The sequence below is a fragment of the Miniopterus natalensis genome, chromosome 9 (genome assembly GCF_054644295.1).
Source record: "Miniopterus natalensis isolate mMinNat1 chromosome 9, mMinNat1.hap1, whole genome shotgun sequence".
Lineage (NCBI taxonomy): Eukaryota > Metazoa > Chordata > Mammalia > Chiroptera > Miniopteridae > Miniopterus > Miniopterus natalensis.
The window spans coordinates 26194978-26213237 of NC_142089.1; the positions used below are offsets into that span (position 1 = coordinate 26194978).

General features: G+C 54.2%; 3 protein-coding genes and 1 non-coding gene across 5 annotated transcripts; 2 read left to right on the plus strand and 2 right to left on the minus strand.

The window, feature by feature from the left end:
* The first annotated feature begins 1879 nt into the window (after nt 1-1879).
* PLK3 (polo like kinase 3) lies at nt 1880-6616 on the plus strand. Its single transcript, XM_087820850.1, has 15 exons — nt 1880-2089; nt 2217-2324; nt 2419-2535; nt 2675-2804; nt 2886-2973; nt 3781-3876; nt 3966-4164; nt 4272-4398; nt 4596-4687; nt 4928-5021; nt 5159-5242; nt 5336-5498; nt 5581-5710; nt 5871-5984; nt 6093-6616. The coding sequence occupies exons 1-15, from the start codon at nt 1880-1882 to the stop codon at nt 6282-6284; spliced, it is 1944 nt and encodes a 647-aa protein (XP_087676976.1). The 3' UTR covers nt 6285-6616.
* Nucleotides 6617-6635: 19 nt separating this feature from the next.
* DYNLT4 (dynein light chain Tctex-type 4) lies at nt 6636-7292 on the minus strand. The gene has a single exon (XM_016199320.2). The coding sequence runs from the start codon at nt 7290-7292 to the stop codon at nt 6636-6638; it is 657 nt and encodes a 218-aa protein (XP_016054806.1).
* A 1847-nt stretch (nt 7293-9139) lies between these two features.
* Nucleotides 9140-13864, plus strand: BTBD19 (BTB domain containing 19). Of its 2 annotated transcripts, XM_016199321.2 has the most exons (8): nt 9140-9491; nt 10685-10898; nt 10987-11040; nt 12272-12331; nt 12429-12497; nt 12569-12700; nt 12832-12957; nt 13077-13864. In XM_016199321.2, the coding sequence occupies exons 1-8, from the start codon at nt 9409-9411 to the stop codon at nt 13206-13208; spliced, it is 870 nt and encodes a 289-aa protein (XP_016054807.1). In that variant the 5' UTR covers nt 9140-9408; the 3' UTR covers nt 13209-13864. The 2 variants fall into 2 exon arrangements, with proteins under 2 accessions (XP_016054807.1, XP_016054808.1); XM_016199322.2 differs by lacking the exon at nt 12832-12957.
* Nucleotides 13865-17594: 3730 nt separating this feature from the next.
* LOC148092417 (U5 spliceosomal RNA) lies at nt 17595-17710 on the minus strand. The gene has a single exon (XR_015715151.1). It is a non-coding gene; the product is annotated as a U5 spliceosomal RNA (small nuclear RNA).
* Between the last annotated feature and the right edge of the window lie 550 nt (nt 17711-18260).

Below are 18260 nucleotides of genomic sequence, written 5' to 3' on the forward strand. Positions count from 1 at the left end.
GCAGATGCAAGGACTCACCAGTGACTCCTAGAAAACCCCATCGCCCAGTGCCCCTCATCTGAGCTACTAGTGTTTCTCTATGCCTCAGGCTGTCTTGGTCTCCCTTCAGTAGCTGGGAAGGCCCCCTGAAGCCTGAGGAGGGGTTGGGTGGGATGGCTATGTGGAGGGAGGGTGAAAAGGAGATGAGACTAAAGAAGGGGCACCAGCAAGGTGTTGTAGCAAGAGTCCCAACCAGGGAGACTGTGACCCAGATTAGGGTGTGGAGGAAAGAAGGAGTGGACAGATCTCAGAGGTATTTGAGAGATAAAACTGACATGAGTTGGGTACTCAAAAATATTTGTTGGCCCGGCCAGGTGTGGCTCAGTGGTTGAGCATCAACCTAGGATCCAGGAGATCGCGGTTCGATTCCAGGTCAGGGCATATCCCCGGGTTGCGGGCTCACAGCCAATCAATGACGACTCTCTAATCATTTATATTTCAACTCTCTCTTTCTCCCTTCCTCTCTCTGAAATCAATAAAGATACATTTAAAAATATATAAAATTTAAAAAATTGCACATGAAATATATGAATATATTTTTAAAAAATATTTGTTGACTTTCCTGGTTATTCTTTCTAAAGTAGGCTCTTTGGTTACTCTTCTGTTTACTTCCTTCACAGCACTTTTCACAGCCAGCAATTATCTTATTTATGTATTTGCCTGTTGTATGTTTCCACCAAGCAGATTGTAAATTAAAGGACTGTACCCTTGACCAGTCTTATTCAGACAGTGCAGGGCTCTTAGCAGGTGCTCTCAATAAATCTTTGAGAACTGAATGGCGTAATAATTGGTTGGATCATACCGAATGAGGGCAGAAAGGTGAGGAGGACAAGGCCAGGAGACCTGTGATCCTGGGACAAACACTCCAGAGAGGTTAAGACCCCACCTCTCTGTCTCTGGCCCTGGGAAGGGTGGGCATGTACCAGGATTCTAGGGGTCCATTTGGCCCCCGGACCACCTGCCCAACTGTCCATTGCTAGGTCTGAGCAAATCCAATTCCCATTCTTCACTTTCTGGCCTTCTGATTGCTGACTCAGGGCAGTGGGTGTTTCCAGGAAAGGGAACAGGGGGCCCCGCCGGAATCCTAGACCTGCCCCTCGTGTGTGGAAGTGGATAGCAAAAGATGTAGCCTGGCGCAGGGTAAAAGCCTTGAATGCCAGGCTCTATTTGACCCCGAAACTCGGGGTGGCGGCCCCGGGCCCCGCCCCGCCCTTCCCCTCTCCCCTCGCGCAGGCCAGGCTCGGCTCGGGAATGTGCTTCTCCAAGGCCCTAGGGGGCAGCACTGGGCTGGGCCTGGCGGCTGTGGCCCGGGACGCAGACACTTAAAGGGGAGTGCAGGTGACGCGGCCCGGTGAAAGCGAACGTCGGCCCTGTCTCTTCCCTCCCGGTTGGGCTGCTGGTCCACCTAGTTGCTGGGGAAACTCCCCGGATGCCCAGAACCCACTCGGACTTCAGCCTAAACCCCGAAGGCTGAAATGGGAAAGAAATGCGCGCAGTCCCCAGGGCGGGTGGGTCGGCAAACCCCACATCCGGGCGGGACCCACATGGCGACTAGCAGTATGGCGGCGTCTTTAAGGCGTGGGCTTCGAGGAGGTTGGGTGGGAGGAGGAGCCTCCGGATGACGTAAGGCCTGGGAGGGGTGTGGCTTCCCCGCGACTCGCCGCCAGGAAGGGGGCGGGCTCTCGGCGACGAGCCACCCGGGAGGGGGCAGGCGTTCATTGATAAAAACGCCGGGCTCCCTCGGGCGCGAGCCCAGAGTAGCAAATCCGGACAGCGCCGCGCGCGGCCTCGGTCGGGCGCCACCGAGAAGAAGCCCGGCCCGCGCTGCGACGCAGTCCGCATGGAGCCCGCGGCCGGCATCCTGTCCCCGAGCCCCTTCCAGCGTGCGGCCGCTCCCCCCGCGCCGCCCGCCGGGCCCGGGCCCCCTCCCGGCGCCACGTCGGGACTCGAACTGGAGACGCTGGCCGAGCCCCCGGCGCCGGGCCCCGGGCGCCTCATCACGGACCCGGGCAGCGGCCGCACCTACGCCAAAGGCCGCCTGTTGGGCAAGGTGAGCTGAGGGTGAGGGTGGAGAGGGGCCTTGGCAGGCTCTGTGCCCGCGGTGGGGGCGCGTGGGACCTCTGCGGGCCAGATCCGGCCGCCCTTGGAGCACCATGCCCGATGCCCCCTCCTCACAGGGGGGCTTCGCGCGTTGTTACGAGGCCACTGACACAGAGACCGGCAGCGCCTACGCGGTCAAAGTCATCTCGCAGAGCCGCATTACGAAGCCGCATCAGCGCGAGAAGGTGGGCTCGGGCCCAGGCCCGGCGGACTAGGGCTGGGGTGGGGACGGTGGCGTGCGAGCCCTTGAAGGATGACAACCCTGCACCCCTACTGCAGATCCTAAATGAGATTGAGCTGCACCGCGGCCTGCAGCACCGCCACATCGTGCGCTTCTCGCATCACTTTGAGGATGCTGACAACATATACATTTTCTTGGAGCTCTGCAGCCGAAAGGTGAGGGATAGTGATGCGTGGGGAGCGGTAAAGGGGTCTTAAGATCCAAAGCTGGAGATGCTGTCTCCTCCTCATCAAACACAGGTTGAGGGAGGGCCAGGGAGGGTGGTCCAGGGACTGAGGCAGTGGCTCTCTGTAGTCCCTGGCCCACATCTGGAAGGCCCGGCACACCCTGTTGGAACCAGAGGTGCGCTACTACCTGCGGCAGATCCTTTCCGGACTCAAGTACTTGCACCAGCGTGGCATCTTGCACCGAGACCTTAAGCTGGGTGAGACTCCTGGGCCAGCAGGGTGGGTGGGGGTGGGGAGGCATAGAAAAGAGTGTGACACACCTCTCTGCCCCCTTCCAGGAAATTTTTTTATTACTGAGAACATGGAACTGAAGATGGGGGATTTTGGGCTGGCAACTCGGTTGGAACCCCCAGAGCATAGGAAGAAGTGAGTGTTTAAGGGAGGGGATAAAGCCTGTGTGTGACACAAATGACGTGCATGACAGACAGTATGTGGGAAGTACACTGATTGCCTGATATCTGTGTGTGTGTGTGTGTGTGTGTGTGTGAGTGTGTGATGGGGAAGAGATGATGGGCTGTTTGTGTGTGGAGGTGGCAGCCTGGGTTACTGGGACTGGTATAGAGGCTGAGGGTCCTATGGGTGTCTGGGTCCCTGAGGCAGATGGAGGTATCAGGATTCTTGGAGGTGTATGACTGATCTTGTGTGTGGATGAGGGAAGGCAACATAAATATTGTGTGTGTGAGACACAGAGTGTGGGAATGGCAGGACATGACACCCTGTGTGTAAGAAAACCCTGCTGTGGCCATGACTGGATGTGAATGACACAGATAGCATGTGTGGCAGGTGAGTGTTTATGAGGGATGTGACAGCTGGTGTTGGTGTGTGTATGTGGCGCAGACCGTAGGAGGTGACAGCCTGGTGTCTGACACACGGGAGTGGGGGAAGGAGTAAGGGATCAATGATGGACCCTCTGTTGACCCTGGAGGGTGGGACTGGGTTGGGGGCCAGGGCCTCCCTCCCCCTGTTCTGTAGAGCAGCTGAGCAGCTGGGCCAGGCGGGTGGGCGGGGAATCAGCTGCCATCCCCAGCATCCATTGTCCCAGGACAAGCAGGAGTTCTCTGGCCTTTGGTGACAGGCAGCTGCTTTGTCTGGACTCACAGTGGGGGCAGGGATGGGGCAGAGGCTAGCTGGGCTGGGCCTAAACCTTCCCCTCTCGTCCCTACCCCTTTTCAGGACCATCTGTGGCACCCCTAACTATGTGGCTCCCGAAGTGCTACAGAGACAGGGCCACGGCCCAGAGGCAGATGTGTGGTCCTTGGGCTGTGTCATGTGAGTCCCAGGGTCATCTGTACACAGATGGGTGCATGGGTGGAGCATACCTTCCACTTTACTCCTGAACCCTTATTTCTGCCCCACAGGTACACGCTGCTATGTGGGAGTCCCCCCTTTGAGACAGTCGACCTGAAGGAGACGTACCGCTGCATCAAACAGGTTCACTACACACTGCCTGCCAGCCTCTCACTGCCTGCCAGGCAGCTCCTGGCCTCCATCCTTCGAGCCTCACCCCAGGACCGCCCCTCAATTGACCAGATCTTGCGCCATGATTTCTTTACCAAGGTCTGTGGCTCACCAGACACTTAAGTCCAGTTTGCACATTCCCAGGGGGTTGGACAGGGGCAGGTGCAGGACCCTCTCTTTTCTGCTCACATGGCTTCACTCCTCAGGGCTACACCCCCGACCGGCTCCCTATCAACAGCTGCGTGACAGTCCCAGAACTGATACCCCTTAATCCAGCTAGGATTCTGTTTGTCAAAGTTACCAAGAGCCTCTTTGGCAGGAAGAAGAACAAAAGTGAGTCTAGGATGCCAGTGGTTTTGAGGGTACAGAGTGGCAGGGGGACTTGTTACATATACATACATTGTGGTGGTGTGAGTGTGAGTGTCTGTGAGCCCGGGGGAGAGCGTGTGTTATACAGGCACTTGGTTGTGCCAATCTGTATTATTCCTGTGGGAAGTAGGGTACTGAGGGTTATGTCTGCCCTCATCCAGGTAAGAACCATCCTGAGGAGCGGGATGAGGTTTCCTGTTTGGTGAGCGGCCTCACTAGGACGTCCATTGGCCATCAGGATGCCAGGCCCGAGGTGAGGTGCTCACGTGGGCATGTTCCCCTGACTCACCCCTACCCTAGCAGCTGCGGGAAGCTTGGGATAAAAGAGTCTGGTGAAGCATCTAGCCTCATGGTGGCCTAATTGGCTGTGTCTCATTAGCCAGCCGGGACTGACCTGGGGTGCCCTGGGTGCCAGGGTAGGGCTGGGCCATGGACTCTCAAGGATTTGGATTTCAGGACCTGTCTCACTCCCTCCCCCTACCCAACCCTCCAGGTTCCAGCAGCTTCTGGTCCAGTCCCCCTCAGCTTGGTAGAGACAGCTCCAGAAGACAGCTCACCCCGTGGGACACTGGCGAGTAGTGGAGATGGTGAGCAGCCAGGAATATGAGAGGTGCTAGAGATTGCTGGGGCTGAGACCAGGGGCCAGAGGGAAGGAATGGGCAGAAGGGCATGGCCTGGGTCCTAGGGGACTGATGCCTAATCCTGAGTTCCCCATTCCCTTTAGGGTTTGAAGAAGGTCTGACTGTGGCCACAGTAGTGGAGTCAGCCCTCTGTGCCCTGAGAAACTGCCTCGCCTTCATGCCCCCAGGTAAGGTTGGGGTCTGCTACATGTGAATGGTGGTGGGAGTTCTGTGGCTGGGAGGCCAGGAACAGGTCCTTACTCATTCCTCCCCCATGACAGCGGAGCAGAACCCAGCTCCTCTGGCACAGCCAGAGCCTTTGGTGTGGGTCAGCAAGTGGGTTGACTACTCAAACAAGTTTGGCTTTGGGTATCAGCTGTCCAGCCGCCGAGTGGCCGTGCTGTTCAACAATGGCACACACATGGCCCTGTCGGCCAACAGAAAGTAAGTGCTATTATGGGGTGCCTTGTATCCAGGCCTTTGTACCCTGCAGGGCTCCCTCTGACCTCTGTCTCCTCCCCTCCAGGACTGTGCACTACAACCCCACCAGCACAAAGCACTTCTCCTTCTCTGTCGGTGCTGTGCCTCGGGGCCTACAACCTCAGTTGGGTGTCTTGCAGTATTTCACCTCCTACATGGAGCAGCACCTCATGAAGGTGTGTGGACTGGGGAGCGGCACACTGAGGACTAACACATCCTGGTCCCTTCTATTCCCCTTTATGGAGGGGCTCAAAGCTAAAGGCTGAACTTCTAAGGGAGACATCAATGGGGAGGGCCCTGACTCATGTCAGACAAATGACTTGCCCCTGTTCCCAGGGTGGAGATCTGCCCAGTGTGGAAGAAGTGGAGGTGCCTGTCCCCCCACTCCTACTGCAGTGGGTCAAGACTGATCAGGCCCTACTCATGCTGTTTAGTGATGGCACGGTCCAGGTAAGAGCTTCTCCTGGAATTGGGGGAAGGTGTGGGAGGCCTAGGGTGGTGGGGAGGGAATTGGACCTGGGGCCTAGGCCCTGATTAACGCCACCCTCTTGTGCATAGGTGAACTTCTATGGAGACCACACCAAGCTGATCCTCAGTGGCTGGGAACCCCTCCTTGTGACTTTCGTGGCCCGCAATCGCAGCGCTTGTACTTACCTTGCTTCCCACCTTCGGCAGCTGGGCTGCTCCCCAGACCTGCGACAGCGGCTCCGCTATACTCTGCGCCTGCTCCGGGACCGCTGCTCAGCCTAGGCCCCAGCCTGCAGAGCAGGCTATGACCCAAGCCCTCAGGCCTGAGGCCTGTGCCTGTAAGGCTCTGGCCCTTGCCTCTGTGGCCCTCCCTGTCCCTTTGGTGCCTCACTGGGGGCTCTGGGCCTAATCCCCCAGGGAATCAGGGACCAGCTTTACTGGAGTTGGAGGCTGCCTGTCATAGCTGCCTCCTGCCCCTTCTCCAAGAAAAGCCTGAGCCTTAGCCCCCAGCTAGGGGGCATTATTTATGGACCACTTTTATTTATTGACAGACATTTATTTATTGGGATGTACGCCCTAGGAAGGGCCTCCTCCTGGGATAATAAACCATTTTTGCAGAATTTGGACACCTCCTCACTCGTAGTAGAGCCCATGGACCGTGGCCACTGCAAAGAGCGAGGCGTTGGTGAAGGTGGCAGAGGCCAGGCCGTCATGCGCTGAGTCCCAGAGCGCGCGGCTGACCACGTGCACACCCTGGCCAGTGTGCTGCCCCAGCACCACGCTGCACACCAGCTTGTAGCGCGGCGGGCTGAGCTCCCGCAGGCGCATGTGCACCAGTTCACACAGCTCTCGTGCCAGCGGCCCCGCCTTGGTGCCAGAGTAGTCTGTGTCCTGCAGTCGCTTGGCCAGCACTTCCTCCAGGGTACGTTGTGCTCGCGTGGCCTCCCAGCGCTCCCCAGGTGCTGGCTCAGTGCGATATGAGGGCGCCATCCGCCGGGGAGGTGCTAGGGGCAACCCGGAGAAGCTGACCCGCGAGCATAAGGGGGGCACTGGACCCAAGGATGGTCGCCGACCCCCAGGACCAATGCCTGGTCCAGCCTGCGAGTTGCAGCGGGAAAAGGAGGAAGCCAGGCCCAGCACGGAGCCACGGCGGGAGGCTGGGCCCGGACCTGCTGGCCGGGCCTCATCAACGCTGGGCAGGTGGCCTGGAGGCCGCACAGGTGATAGTTTCAACCCAGGGTCTTTGACAGTCTCCTCCTGGCGTCCGGGGGGCACAGGCCTGCCAGCCATGGACCTGCTGGCTGAGAGACCCACACTTGGATTGGGTGGCCTTCACTGGCCACCTTTGAATACCACCCAGTTTCTTACTTGGTTATAAGGGTTTTTATCCCCTAACCCTTTTCTTACCTGTGTTTTTGAGACAGGTAAATCAAATAGGGTGGGGCTGAGTGGATTCCTAGGTGCTTGGAGGGTTAAGGGCTGTTAGGGAAGTAGGCAAGGGAAGGATGCTGCTTAGACTATCATCTTGGGCTAGACCCTGTCCCCTTCACTCCGCCTTCCCTTGGGCACTGGAGGTTAGCCACGAGAAGGAGGAGAGGTATCTGCCCTTTGCCTAGACAGTGGTGCCTCCAACCCCTAACCAGAAGGAGGGACAGACAGACCCAACTCCAACCCCATAGGTCCTTCTAGCCCTGTGGGTACTGAATCCAGTCATCTTCTACCCCACCTCCTCCTAGAATGACAGGCACAACTATCTTCCCACAACTGGCTGAGTCTGGGGGCAGGTGACTCAGGAAGCTCCTTCCACCCCCTGCTTTTGGCCTCTAGTCCTACCTCCAGAATCAGTTTTGGGATGGCTGTTCTCTTCTTCCGAAACTCCCACAGGCACCCTGAGTCACCTGCAGCCTTTGGCTCCAGCTCTCACAGCCTGGCTGGCCTGACCAGCAGGTGGGAAAATAAGGGCCCCTTGCCTGTGTTGTGGAGTTGCTATGGGTTGCTGGGCAAGCACCCCTCCCTTCCTGGTTCCCTCCCTCCATCCAGGCTCTGACTTAACCTGGGAGTGTTACTACTCTGAGCACGTGCTGAGCGCAGGGCTCCTGAGTCATCAGTGGAGAGGGGACTACGGGCTTAGAGCCCAGGAACATTCTACCCTGACAAGGACAACTGAGGGAACAGATGTAGAGAGGGGCTCTGGTTAGAAAGGTATCCCTACCTCAGGGCTCTTAAGCCACTGTCCATTTCTCCCCTTGCGAAGAATGGCTCTTCACTTATAAGTCTCAGAGGCCTGGATATGGGGAGACCTTGAGGCTGCTATAGGGGTGGGTGGTCAGGAATCAGGATCTGGGCCCACAGGAAGGAACACATCATGACTATCCTCTCTCCTTCAGTCTAAACAAGGACAAATATTTCCGCTCCCTGAGCAGAGCTAGGGTGGGGCTTGGCTGACTTCCTCTACTCAGGGCTGCCTTAGCACATGGGGAGGGGGAAGGCTCGCTCAACAAGGCATCCAGCCTCCCGACCTCTGCTGACCCAAGTACTCTGGGGCTTGTCCCCAGCTTGCCACACCCTTTGTGTGGCATTTCAGGGATGCCAGAGGCCATGACTCCTTTGTCAGAGCTGACACCTCCTCACCTGACTCCCTCTGGGAGAGACAGGACTGCCCTCTCCCAAATAAGCCCTGTGTGGGCCCTGAAAACTGTTCAGGGCTTTCCCTGGATAAAAATCCCTTGCCTGTGTTAGGAAGTTGCCATGGGTTGCTGGATAAGCACTCCCTTCCTGGTTCCCTCCCTTGTTGGGGGTTCCCCAGACCTGGCTAACCTGATCCTAATACTGTGGGCATGTGGGTGGAAGGGTAAGAGGGGCAGGGAGTTAGAACTCTGAACCCAGGACAGGCAGGGCCAGGGTGCTAAGACCCTCTGACTCTGCTGAGGGCCCCTCTGAGGTTTAAAGTTTTCCCTAGGCCTGTGGAAGAGGGGCGGGGCCTCCTCAGGCCCGGCTCCAGTTTCCTTGGAAACCCACAGGCTTCCCACCCTAGCGGCGTCTGGGCAGGCTCCCAGCTGGGGCCTCATTTGCAGCTAGCTTCTCCTCCCCCATCTGGTCTGCTCCAATTTGGCCTCTTTTGGTCCCCTCCCTGAGTCCTGATCCCCAAACCGAGCCTCTGGCGGACTCCACCAGCCTCTGATGCCTTCTTCACAAACCTGGGCCTCTCCTGCCGCATCCCTAAACAGCTTCTCAGCAACACAGGCCTCCCAAACTCTTGCCCCTCCCCCTCAGGCCTTTCTAGTCTCCTTACCAGCTGTAAGGCCTGGCCAGGCATCTTACTCCTCACCTCCCGCCTCCCACATACCAACCGACAACAGACCTACTAGGCTATTTCACTCACTTATTCTCCTGCCCCACCCCATCCATGGAGACCCCTGGACTGGTGCATGGGGAGGCTGAGCCCTTTTCCAAAGCACTCCGAAGCCTCGTCAACAACCGCCTATACAGGTGAGAGGTTTGACCCGGTCTGTGGGTTTTTGATAGCTGGCTCTGCTGGGCCCCATGACTGTGAGGAAGCCCTGGGTATAGAAGAGGCGGGGAATTAGGACTTGACCCTCTTGCTTAACTCAGGGGCCATGATATCCTGAGAGCCAGAGGTGGAGGGCAGTGGGTGACTGTGACCTCAGGCAAAGGCCTTTCTTTTTTGAATCTTGGGCTCCTGGAAGAAAAGAACCCTCTGCTCCCTGGATCCCCATAGATGGGATATAACTTGAGTCCCTCCCTGGGGAGGCAGAGGAGCAGATGATCCTGTTCTGGGAACTGGGGAATCACTAGAGGAACAAAGTTCAAGGGATTGAGCCAAATTCTCAGACAGGAAGTGGTTCAAGGGTACTGCCTGGGGCTCAGTGGTGTCTGAAACCAGGGATAGAGTATGGGGGAAGGGCTGGTGGAGAGAACTAGAATGTAGCTTTCTGTCCTTACTGGCCCAGAGCTGAGCTCCTCCGCAAAGGTTGGTGAATCCCATAACCCTGCTGTTTTGGGGATCACAGGCTGGTCTGCGTAGTGTGAACTCCAGGTCTTAGACCTGGAACTAGGAGGCTCCAGGAACTCAAGTTTCATCTCCTGCCTCCTACCCACTGTATTGTCAAGAGGCCCAGAGGCTGGGCCGGAAGTGATCATGAAGATGGAAAATGTGGTCTGGCCTCTTGATGGTGCGTTACTGCTGTGTCTGCAGCCAGTGCACTCTGTACACCCCCATCCTTCCACCCCCTCCTACCTGGAGGAGGCTGAAAAAAGCTAGTTTGCAGTCTGTGGAGGAGGAGCCAGGAAGAGCTTTCCTTCCCCCAAGACTCAGACTGGAGAGGAGAGGGGTATGTGCGATCAGTCTTGCCTCAGCCCTGGAGCTCCCTCAGTGATCAAGCACAGCCACTTCTCTGAGACCTGAGAGTTTGGGATTACCATCCCATTTCATGGGGGAGAAACCTGAGATTCAAAGGTAGAAAGTACTGAGGTACTTATAGAGTAGAGCTGGGACTAGAACCCATGCCTGTGTGTCCCAGACCTTCAGTTGGAAGGTCTAAGCCCTGTCTCTTATATGACAGATAAAGAAACAGACGCCCAGAATGGACAAAGGCAAAGCCTAGAGTTGCACCCTAGACTCTAGCCTCTTCTCCCCTGCTCTCTGACCCTCTCTCCCACAGTGATGTTTGCTTTGTGGTCGGTCAAGAACGGCAGGAGGTGTTTGCCCACCGGTGCTTGTTGGCCTGTAGATGCAACTTTTTCCAGCGACTTCTGGGCCCAGAGCCAGGCCCTGGGGTGCCTAGCCCGGTGGTGCTAAGTACTGTACCAGCCGAGGCTTTCCTGGCAGTGCTGGAGTTCTTGTATACCAACAGTGTCAAGCTGCACCGCCATTCTGTGAGCCCAGTGGGCAGAGGTCTGGGTGGGAGGAGGGGGTGGGCTGAGGGGCGGGGACACTCTTCCATGCCAAACACCCACTTTGCAGGTGCTGGAGGTGCTGACAGCAGCTGTGGAGTATGGGCTGGAGGAACTGAGAGAGGTGGGTTTTCTGTGGCAGGCCTCTGTCTCATTTCCCTTGCCTCTTATGGGCTCAGTTAATACCCTTCCTCACACTCATTCTGTCCTGGAGAGGAACATGTACCAATACAGAGAGAAGTACGGATATGCCTGTGTTAATAGGCATTTGTGTGTGCCTGTGTGCAAAAGGATATGTGCATGCCTTGTGTGTGCTGTGGGGCATATGGAAGGTTTATGGCTGGTGTTTATTTGGTAGATACCAAGTAAGTCAGCCTCGATTCTTGTTCTTCAAAGAGAGACAGACACGTGAAAACTCTCCTGTGTGGAGGGCTGGGCTACATGCCTCTCAAGTCTCCAACTTGACCTCCCTTAACCCAGTAGCATAAGAAATGTGATAGATGAGGGTAAATGGTGCTGCGACTGTACAGAGGGTTTGTCTCTCTAGTCTCACCACCAGGGAGAGAGGAGGGGAAGACTTCCTGGAGGAGGAAACATTTGTGTTGGGTCAGGTAGAACGGGTAGGTGTTTGTTCAGGGGAGGATTCTAGTCACAGAAGCAGAAAAGGAGCTGGTGAGATGTTTAGTGTGGCTGGACTAAGAGTGTGAAGGAGGCAGGGAGAGATGAGATTGGAGAGGGTGCCAGGGCTGGTTCATGAAAGATATTAAAAAGTTTGTACTTTTATCCAGAGGGTAGTGGAGATCCACTGGCTGTTTCAAGTAAAGGAGTGAAGATTTGGGAGCTAAGGGGAGATAGGATTGGGAGGGATGAGAAAGATTTGCCAGTCCTATAGGAATGGGGGGGGGGGGGGGGCAGTGAAGCCCAAGGGAGCACTTCATGGCTTTGAGGAAAGTGGACCTGGCATGACCCAGGGCTTTTCTGGATGTGAGGATGAGAAGGCACTGTCATGGATGGAATTCAAGTTTCTAGTTCTGTTTTTGTGTGTCTTTAAGTCAGGAGGTGGACAGGTAGAATAAGATAAGCATCCTGAGTGAAAGGAAGAGTGGAATTTTTGCATGGCTCTTACCTAGTCTGATTAGTGGGGAATGTGCTAGAAGGTATGCTACTGGGCTTGGCTTGCCAAGGCTTAGGCCCTGGTGATTCCTTGTCCTTCCTGGCCTGGGGGGGTCAGTGGGCCTGGGTCTGCTAGGAGCGTGGGTGGATGACTATTCCAAGACTGTTCATTGCTTCTGGAATGTGTTGGGATCTGGGAGCAGGGATACCTCAGCACAATCCACATTCATTTCTGTTCCCAGTTATGCCTGGGGTTTGTTGTGAAGGTGCTGGACGTGGAGCTGGTCTGTGAGGCCCTGCAGGTGGGTGTTGCTGGACCCAGGCAGGTAGTCCCCAGGGTGGAGGGCTAGGCAACATGGCCTCTTATCTCTCACTTGATCTCTCTTATTCTGCTCCCAGGTGGCTGTAACCTTTGGCCTGGGACCATTGCAGGAGCATTGCATAGCCTTCATAGAGGCCCACAGCCAGGTACAGCTCCCGCTTTTCATACAATCTCACACACCTCCTGCTCTCCCGTGACCCCATTCTTGGACCCACAGGAGGCCCTTCGGACCCGCGGCTTCCTGGAGCTGTCGGCGCCCGCGTTGCTGCCCCTGCTGCGCAGTGACAAGCTCTGCATGGACGAGGCTGATCTCATCCTGGCGGCCAGGAGCTGGGCGCGCGTGGGCGCGGTGAGCGCGGAGGGGGGGCGGCGAAGGGGAGCGAGGGCCGAGGGTGCTGAAGGATCAGGCCGCAGGAACCCGGCGAGCGGGCGGTGGGCCAGGTGCCCCCGTCCGCCGGGGCTCAGGGCTGGTGTTCGCAGGCGGTGCTGGAGAGGCCTGTGGCAGAGGTAGCTGCCCCGGTAGTGCGGGAGCTGAGACTGGCCCTGCTGGCCCCCGCAGAGCTGAGCGCCCTGGAAGAGCAAAACCGGAGGGAGCCACTCATCCCGGTGCGGACACAGGGAACCAGGCTCAAAGCCACTGAAAGGCGCGGGGTGGGGGCCCAGGGTCTTCCGGGTGAGGGGGGCGCTGCGGGACTCCCCCGTGAGTGCCTGGCCTTCCCCTGCAGGTGGAGCAGATCGTGGAGGCGTGGAAATGCCACGCTCTGCGCAGAGATGCGGCCCGAGGGGCCTCGTGCCGCCGCCGGAGGGGCACCCTGCCCCGGGAGCATCACCGCTTTCTGGACCTGCCATTTAAGTGACCGAAGGCCACGTCTTGCGAGGAATTCTGCGCCTGCCTAAACTACATCTCCCGACATGCTCGGCCCTCTGAGCGGGCTTCCGCTCCCGGCATGCTCGGTGAGCCGGGCGCGGGAAGAGCCGCGGGCTGCTGGGCGCGGAGCTCTGCGGCGGGCGGAGGAGGAGGGCTAGGCTGGAGGAAAGGGCGTGGGCGTGGGCTGGGCCCAGCCTCCTGGCCACGCTGAAAACCGAAATCCTTTCCCCCGCACCGCACCCCGACTCTCCCCCGGGCCCCTGGGCACTCTCGTCCGCCCCGTTTACTTACAGCCACCTCATAGCTTTTCGGCTCAGCCCCTTAGATCCCAGACCTGCCTCCTGGAGATCTCTTTCTAAATGCCCCACGGATACCTCAGGCCCAGTTCAAAGCCGAGCTTCCTCGTCTTTGCCCAGGCCGATCCCAGCAGTGTTTCTCATGGCCTGGGCCCTGGGTTTCCTCCGGGCCTTATTCCCCTTCCTCACACCGGCTCCCCGCCTTCTACCTCGTCAGACACTGAAGGGTACGGCCTGCGCCGAGCTAAAATACGCCTTTTGGGCATAAGGGTTATTTTAAGCTGATTATTTTGAGAAACCGGAGAAGCTCTGAAAATAGAGTACAAGTTACCCTTTTGTAAGGGAAATTTCTATTTATAAAGGAAATCTCCTTTTGTAAGGGTGCCTCACTCTTCGTGCCAGGAAAGGGATGACTAACTCGGAAGCAGCTTATCAGTGAAGGTACCGCCGAAATCTGCCTGATAACCTTACCCGTGTTTACTGGGCTTTTCCTAGTGGCCCCCTCACTTTTCTTTCTTTTGTCTTTAGCCGAAGATGGTATCTAAGCGGGTGTTTTAGGCCACCTCAGGGAGCTACTCATTTCCCCCTGGGTATCGCCCATGTATACGTGAAGTGTACATGTTAATAAATTTCTGTTTGTTTTACTCTTATTAATCTGTTTTTTATTTACAGGGTCTCAGCCAAGAGCTCAGAGTTGAGGAAAAGTTATTTTTCCTCCTTTACAAGATCTTTACAGCAGTCTCAGCTCTTTCGGCCCCAGTTCTCAGTGCTCTCTGTGGCAGGAATTGCCCCACCAGACCCGTAGTTGGTCTTCTTGCCTTCATTCTGGCGCCCCTCCCCCAAATTCATTTCCCACAGTGCTGCCAGGCTTATCTAAGATTGTCAGCCCTACTCCCCTTATTAAGTTCCTCAACATCTCCATTGCCTGCACGACAAAACTTAATCTATTTTGCTTCCAGGGCACCCAAAATTTACTAGTGGCTTCAAATAATAGCAGTTTTTCTCTCAACAACTATGTTTTCAGGAATTCAGTGGTCCTGAAGGCACTAGTCCTCTAGCTCTGGATTTCCTCTCTTGGGTTATTGAAGACTCCCCATGCTAGTCTTTCATTTGTTACACATTTTGTCTTCCTGAGGATCTGAATCTCCCTGGAGAAAGATCCCTTAGGCCTGGAGTGGGACCTTATTAATTTCTGCTTCCCAGTCCCTATCACATAAATAGTGCTCTGTAAATGTTCAGTGATGACTTACCCCCACTTATTTAAATGCTATTTTATTGCATAAAGAGTTTAAAAGAACTGTGAAACAAAATACTATCAATCTAACATGAGGGAGAATTGACTATTTGGAAGAAAATAAAGTTAGACTAATATCTCAAAGATTTTATACAAAAATATATTGCATATGATTAACAGTACCACTTTATGACAGCAGTGTTTAGTTGATGAGAATTAATAACAATGTCCTAGAGGATTGGTTTACCCTAGAGGACTGGTTTAATTATCTATGGTATAGCCCTACAATGGTATAAAAAGATACCCGTGATCTTTGGTGAAAACACAGCGCAAACCAAATAGAGCATGAACCTGTCAATGTGAGAAATGTTCAAACCTGTAGAGAATTGATAAGAATTTATTTGAGTCAAACTGATGACAGTGCTGGAAAGCAAGATCTCAAGTGCTCTGGAGAATGACAGTTATGCAGTTTCTTTTTTAAAAACTCCTCATCCAAAGACATTTGTTTCATTGATTCCAAAGAGAAAGAGGAAGGGAGAGAGAGAGGAAAAGGAAGGGAGAGGGATATATATATACATATATATGTATATATACATATATATGTATATATACACACACACATATATCTATATATATATCAGTGTGAGAAAACATTGATCAGTTGCCGCCCGCATGCGCCCCCACCAGGGATCAAACCCACAACCTGGGTATATGCCCTGATTGGAATTTGGACCCACAACTCTTTGGTGTACAGGACGATGCTCTAACCACTAAGCACACTGGTCAGGGCAGTTGTGCAATTTCTTTTCTAAATTTGGAGTTAAGGAGGGAACGTAAGGAAGATTGCATCAAAGTTGGAGAAAGCAAGTTGGGGATTGGATTACAGGACAGTGCGTTCTTGATTGTGGTTACAGCGTTTTTCAAAGGCGGGTTAACTTAGATGTATAAAAGCATGGACAAGGCTTGCTTAAGGAAAAGGTAAGCCTTTTACTAAAGAAGTTATGGGCCTGGGGCATGATTACCTACCATGACCTGCCCAGTTAGGATTTTATGATCAGATCACCCTGTGAGGTTACTTTCAGTTAGATTTATTATGGTGCCCCTTTACACCCACAGTTCCTTTTGCTAAAAGAAAAGGTATTAGCTCGTCTGGTGTGGCTCAGTGGATTGAGCGTCATCCCATGTACCAAGAGGTCACTGGTTCAATTTCTAGTCAGGGCACATGCCTTGGTTTCGGGCTAGGTCTCTAGTGGGGGGCATTCAGGAGGCGGCCAGTCGTTTCTCTCTCATTAATGTTTCTATCTCCCTCTCTCCTCCCTCTTTCCCTAAAAATCAATAAAAATATATAAAAAGTTTAAAAAAAAGAAAAAGAAAGGTAGTGTTGAAGAGGAAAAGTTTTCTTTCCCCTTCTTAGGGTCCCTTGCTGGGTCTGAAATTAAACTAAGACAGATTAACAGGAGAAAAGCATAAACACTTATTTAAGTTTTACATGATACGGGAGCCTTCCTAAGGAAATGAAGACTGGAAGAAAAGGTTAAACCTGAGTATTTTTATGCTAGGTTTGATGAAGAAGTGGACTTCTGTAGAGAAGTATGATAGGTTACAGAGTAACTGGGGGAAACTTAGCAAAGCCTGTTGGTTAGGATTCTTCTCAGAGCCTTTGTCTTTGGCGATAAAGAGAGCACATTTCCTCCCGGTACAGTGATGGTTCCTCTCATGTGAGGATTTATGACCTGTTTTTAGGGGGAAGGGAGTGGGGTAGGGTGGGAAGGTCAAAGTACCTTTCCTGTTTTCTCTAATTCCTTCAGTTTAAAATAGTCCATATGCCAAGGTGCCATATTTTGGGGTAGCATGTCCTGAACCCCATCAGTAGCACAGTGATTAAGAGTATGCCTCTTCTGGAGCCAGGCTGCTGGGTTTGAATCCCAGCTCCACCACTTTCTGGCTTTGTGACTTGAGTGAGGCTATTTAACCTATCTAGGCTTCACTTTCCTTATTTATAAAATAGATATAATAATAGTACCTACTCAATAGGGTTCTTAGGAAGATTAATTTTGTAAAGTGCTTAGAACTGTAGTGGGAGAGATGAAATACTGTATATGTAGTTTAGAAAATAAATCTATTCATCCATTTGTTCCACAAATATACATTGAGTGTTCATGTGCCAGACATGGATTTTGAGTCATGGAATCCATCAGAGAACAAGTCAGGTGAAGTCCCTGACTCACGGAACTTACATTCTAGGAGGAGAACCGTGTAGCAAATGGATTAATGTATGCCATAATTAGGGAGTAGTTTGCGCTCTGAAGAAAAAGAAAGCAAGTTAAAAGGATAAGCGGTGATGTGGTGGGAATGGAACTGTTTAATACCGGATGGTGAGTGCTGACCTCTGATGAGATAACTTCGTCCTAGAGACCTGCGGGAGAACTGAGCTTGAGCCTTTGGTCCTGGGGAAAGGGAGGGGTCTGTGCGGAAGAGCGGTGTGTGTGATGGGATTTAAATTTAAAAAATAATTTGCTTGTAGTGCAGAGCCTTGGGAGGAACCAAGGGGTGGGGAGGATGGAGAGTAGGGGAAGGGCAATCTAAATAGAGTAGTTACAGAGGAGCCTATCGCTTGAAAACCATCAGGAGACCCTTGGCCCAGGGTGGCAGCAGTAGAGGGGTAAAAGATTGTATGAAGCGGTGCTGTGAACGTGGGAATCAATGGGACCTGGAGATGGGTGTAAAGCAGGTTAGCAACTACAAAACCTCCAAACAAGGTGTTTTACTTACGGGGAATAGTGTAGGACGAAACAAAAGACAGGACTTATCACTGATTTCTTCTTTTTTTTAACTTTAGTAAAGTAGCCTCGTAAAAACGAGGCCTCAAAAAATTGAGTGAAAACTCATAACTGTTCCTCTCCACGGAAATCTTTAGTAAAAGGCGAAAGATTTATGCGATCTGAAGAGAAACCAGAGTATACCTCCGCGTTTCGGCTGGAACTTCTTAGAGCAAGCTACCCCTTAGCTCACTTACGGTTGCTCCGCTCTCGCGCCGTCCGCGCTCCCGCGCCGGTGTTTGTGTAGAGCTCAGCTCTGTCGCCCGCAGTGTGCCCGCGCGCGTGAGAGATTCCCGCGGGGCTGGAGCGCGAGCGCCGGGAACCGCTGTCGCGGTGCACCATGGGTATGCAAATCGCAGGCGGCGGGGCCGCGGCGCGGCTGCCCGACCCCCAGCCGCGGCTCTTCCTCTTGGAACCTGCGCCCCGTTCGCCCGGAGAAAGGGCTGTTGCCGCCGCTGCCGGGCGCTTACTTCCGTGCGGGGCTGGGATTAAGTCCTAATCGTTGAGGTTCAGTCCTGTCATTCCATACTCGCAGGGACCCCCCAGTTCTAGGGGCAGAAGGGGAAACTGTCCAGCACAGACGTTCACGCGCAGTGGGACCACGGGAGTCACCCCCCCCCCGAAGGAGATGGCATCCAGTTTATCTGGAAGGATAGTTCAGTCAAGGGGAGGTGGAACAGTGCTAGCAGACG